The sequence below is a fragment of the Ochlerotatus camptorhynchus genome, unplaced genomic scaffold, assembly GCF_037179485.1.
Source record: "Ochlerotatus camptorhynchus isolate MF236.1 unplaced genomic scaffold, CSIRO-AGI_Acam_v1.1 ptg000450l, whole genome shotgun sequence".
Lineage (NCBI taxonomy): Eukaryota > Metazoa > Arthropoda > Insecta > Diptera > Culicidae > Ochlerotatus > Ochlerotatus camptorhynchus.
In genome coordinates, this window is record NW_027040936.1 from 220,260 (window position 1) to 224,557 (window position 4,298).

General features: G+C 41.5%; 1 protein-coding gene across 1 annotated transcript; it reads left to right on the forward strand.

Annotated features, from left to right (window-relative positions):
- LOC135711984 (uncharacterized protein K02A2.6-like) lies at nucleotides 1-1,578 on the forward strand. The gene has a single exon (XM_065234955.1). The coding sequence runs from the start codon at nucleotides 1-3 to the stop codon at nucleotides 1,576-1,578; it is 1,578 nt and encodes a 525-aa protein (XP_065091027.1).
- Nucleotides 1,579-4,298: the final 2,720 nt, after the last annotated feature.

The following is a 4,298-nucleotide window of genomic DNA, read 5'->3' on the forward strand; positions in this document are numbered from 1 at the left end:
ATGCTTCTCAACTACGACTTCGACATTCGGCACGTGTCTACCAACGACTTCGGATGCGCCGATATGCTGTCAAGACTCATCGACCGTTCCAAGCAGCAAGAAGAGGAGTATGTTGTGGCAGCGATATCCCTAGAAAAAGACATGGTGAGCATTATTCAAAACACTATCGAGCAGGTACCAGTTTCGTTCACAGACATCAAAAGTGCAACACAGGCAGATGAACCACTACAAGCGGTGCTGCAGTTCATTCGTGAGGGTTGGCCAAACGATGCACGATCAGTCGAAGATCCAGAGATTCGAGTCTGCTTCAACAGGCGGGAGTCTCTCACCAACGTCGATGGCTGTATACTATTCCACGACAGGGTAGTCGTTCCGAGCAAGTTCAAAAGGCAAATCCTGAAGCAGTTTCATCGCGGACATCCCGGCATGGTACGAATGAAGTCTGTTGCACGACGCAGTTTCGTTTACTGGCCCGGAATCGACAACGACATCGAGAATTTCGTCCGGCGATGCACTCCCTGCTGCACTGCTGGAAAAGCACCAGTCAAAACAACGCTTGAATCGTGGCCCATCCCTGATAAGCCGTGGTCACGCATCCATATTGACTACGCAGGACCTATGGACGGCGTATTTTTCCTGGTAATTGTCGACCCGTACACCAAATGGCCCGAAGTATACGCAAGTAAAACCACAACGACAAGAACAACAATCAAGCTACTTACTCAAACGTTCGCAACATTTGGCGTGCCAGAAACCATCGTCTCAGATAATGGTACCCAGTTCACCAGCTACGAGTTCAAGAATTTCTGTGAGAATCAAGGCATTCACCACGTCCGCACAGCACCATTCCATCCTCAATCAAATCGGTTAGCAGAACGGTTCGTGGACACCTTGAAGCGCACTCTTCGGAAGATTCGATCGGGAGGAGACACACTGGAGGAAGCATTGCAGACGTTTTTGCAAGTTTACAGGTCAACACCAACGGCTGACCTAGGTGAAAAGTCTCCTGCAGAAATAATGTTCGGACGACCGGTCCGCACAGTTTCGTCAATGCTACTACCGCAACACAACCGTACATCAGCAGCACAACCGAAAGCGGACGAGCAAAACAAGCGTTTCAACAAGAAGCATGGAGCGATTTCGAGGCAGTTCTTTCCGGGTGATGCTGTATATGCTCAAGTCCATCAAGCAAATTCCTGGAAATGGCAGGCTGCCACAGTAATCGAGCGTGTCGGAAAAGTCAACTACAACGTTTTCCTGGAGGATAATCAGCGGCTCATCCGTTCTCATGCCAATCAACTGAAGCAACGTGCGGTCGAATCTGGTCGTGATCCTAGTCCAAGCCAAGGTCCTTGTCTGTTATCGGTATTCTTCGACGGTTTTGGCCTAGACGTCGGGCTGCAGTGCCCTACCAACTTGGTCCAGTTGATGAAGAGCTTGGAAGTGATGAGGCGGAGTATTTTCCGGATGATAGTGAGGCAGACAATCCACCACAGCAAGATCCAGTACCAGTTCCGCCAGCAACAAGGGAACACCGGCAGACTCGTTTACCAGCTAGATTCGAGGAGTACTGGATGAATTAAGAGGGGAGATGTTCCATTCAAGTAATCGCAGCAACCTACAGCTGCGACCGAGATGGAAAAATTAGGATTCGAAGTGTAGATGTCAACCTGAATAAACGTATAGTTAGAAGCACTCAAACTTTCTTTATTCTTTGAGAAGAACACTTCAGTTACCTTTAGGCTGAGAAGCCATGCGCCGTACGAAGTTCGATCAAATAAGCATGCCAGTCGCTCCATGACAGTATAAATTTTGTCATATTTTACTGTTTTGCTTGCAGCGCAATCATTTTTATTAACAAAACTAAATGAAACGTTCCGATTTGAAATAGTTTTTAATCACTAATAAATGCTGTATTTTTTGAATCAACAATAAATAAATATATAACAGATATCAAATATTTCGTGAAAATAATTAAACACTTTTTTCATCATTGAGCACAATACTCCTTTCTGGTAAATAAGGTGATCCAAGAGACGTTTCTCAGTGGAACTGACAGCGGTAAATCTAGAGTGTGTGAGTGATCTGGTGTTAATGGTGCTGAATGTCAACATAAGCAAAGCAGAAATTCATATGAAAATAAACTGCCAGGTCTACTGTGATCTGTCAAAAGTTCTTGGTAAACAATAAAGTCAGCTGATCGCAACTGTCTTGTGGACAGCCTTATTGAGCGAACAGTAATGTTTATTTACTTTGCTCGTTTGGTTCAGCGTTTGACAGTTCGTTTGCTTCTTCTTGCCTTAGTCTTGCGTGTCTCTATTCAACGTCTCTGAAGCAGGCCACTCTCGATGTGTGTCACGCGATACGCCTTTTTAATAGAAACTAAGCGATAGATTCAGCCTCTGGTGGTGAGTAGGAGAACACAAAAAATAATGTTGTGAGTAGATATTTTAACCAATGAACCGTGGTACATAGGAAGCGGAACACTTTTTCACTTTTCCTGATAAATTTATTCATCTGAGATGCTCGAAAACTTGATCTATAGTTTGGAAAATTTAATTTTGTACCGTTCTTGAAAGGATCCTGCTGGTGTACAGGAGTATTTTTGATGAGAAAAATTGAAAATTAGATTAGTGCCTTGATCTTCCGGAATTCTTGTGTGTTAATAGCTGAGGTATAAATAAGTTCAGATTTGTGGAAAATCGTAAAATAGGACAATTACTGATGGCAAGATGTTCAATGAAAAATGCTTTTATTTGCATTGTGAAAAATCCTTATTCTGATGTAAACAAACGGTTTGGTTGACGTTTCCTCTCGAACTCGTGTGGCGCACGTAGGTTGGTGGTGCATTAAATAGATCTATCGTATGTTTACTCGGCAGCAACCATTGTGTGGTCCTGCTGGTTGTTCTTTTGATCGATGCGTCGTCGACTTTGAAAGGCAACCATTTCGTAATGAGTGTGTGAGTGATGACCACGTTTTGCGTCCATTGCTACAATGAAAGCGCTCTGTTCCCCGTTGGTGATACTGCCATACAATGAAACCACTCGAAGTGGATCCTATTCTGATGGAGAAGGCTTATTGATAGCGGAAGATAAATTGTTTATTGTGTTGTACCATTTGACTCTAGTTTTACAATGTTTTGTATAGTGAACAAGAATCTTCAGATTTGTAAAGTTAATTCGACTGAGCCTTATCGAATAAAACAATAATAAAACAAACAAAAATAGTTCAGATATGTGGAAAATCGAAAAATAAGACAATTACCGATGGATATTGGCAAGATGTTCAATGAATAAGGCCTTCATTTGCGTTGCGAAAAATCCTTATTCTGATGTAAACCAACGGTTTGATTGACGTAATTTTTAAAGGTAGCCTATTAGCAGACCCTCTTCACTCTTTGGAATTTATAGAGACAGATAATAGCGCCAAACGGTTTGTGACGAGACAACGTTGAACTGCTGCGTTGGAAGAAAACACGCACACCAACATCTATACACTGAAGTCTTTTTTTACACGGTTTTTTTTTACGTGGTTTTTTTTTACACGGTTATTTTTACACGGTTTTCCACGATTTACACGGTACGTTTTTAACGATTTCTCGACAACGGTACAACCTATCCACTTGATTCCAATCACATTATCCGTTTCAAGCTATAGGTAATCGAATGGCATACTTAGAAAAAAATCACAATTTTTGGTGTAAATACACAAATTTTTAAAATATGTCTGTATGGACCATATCATGCTTTAATTACAAATGGCATCAAAATCCGATTTTTTAAAAACATTTAAACATGCGAAAAATCAAAATCTCCTAGGTTTTTTTTTACACGGTTTTTTTTTACACGGTACGTATCCCCCGTGTAAAAAAAGACCTGAGTGTACATGTACGAACCCACACAACTGAGCGGACGATACAGCGCAAATCAAAACACGAAGCAGTGTCATCACTCATCGTCATCATTTAGCTTCGGCTACTCCCGTTTGCGTTTGTTTTCACCGGCGTTGTCAAATACTTCATACGTTATAAAATAGGAAAGTAATGTTTATTCCAACGTAATTTTTGCGTGCTGCGTTGGCCAAAGAAGACGACATATTTTATTACGTTTAGCAATGATTTCGATACGTTGCATTTCCAGTAGCTGGGGTGTTGGAATAATTCTTAAGAGAAAGGGTTTCCTATGTTTACTTCTATGCTTATTAAGATTATGTTGAACAACAGCTCCGTAAATCATCAATTACTATTAGGTGGTATATTGGAAACTCTTTCACTCGAAAGCAAACCATATTACAAG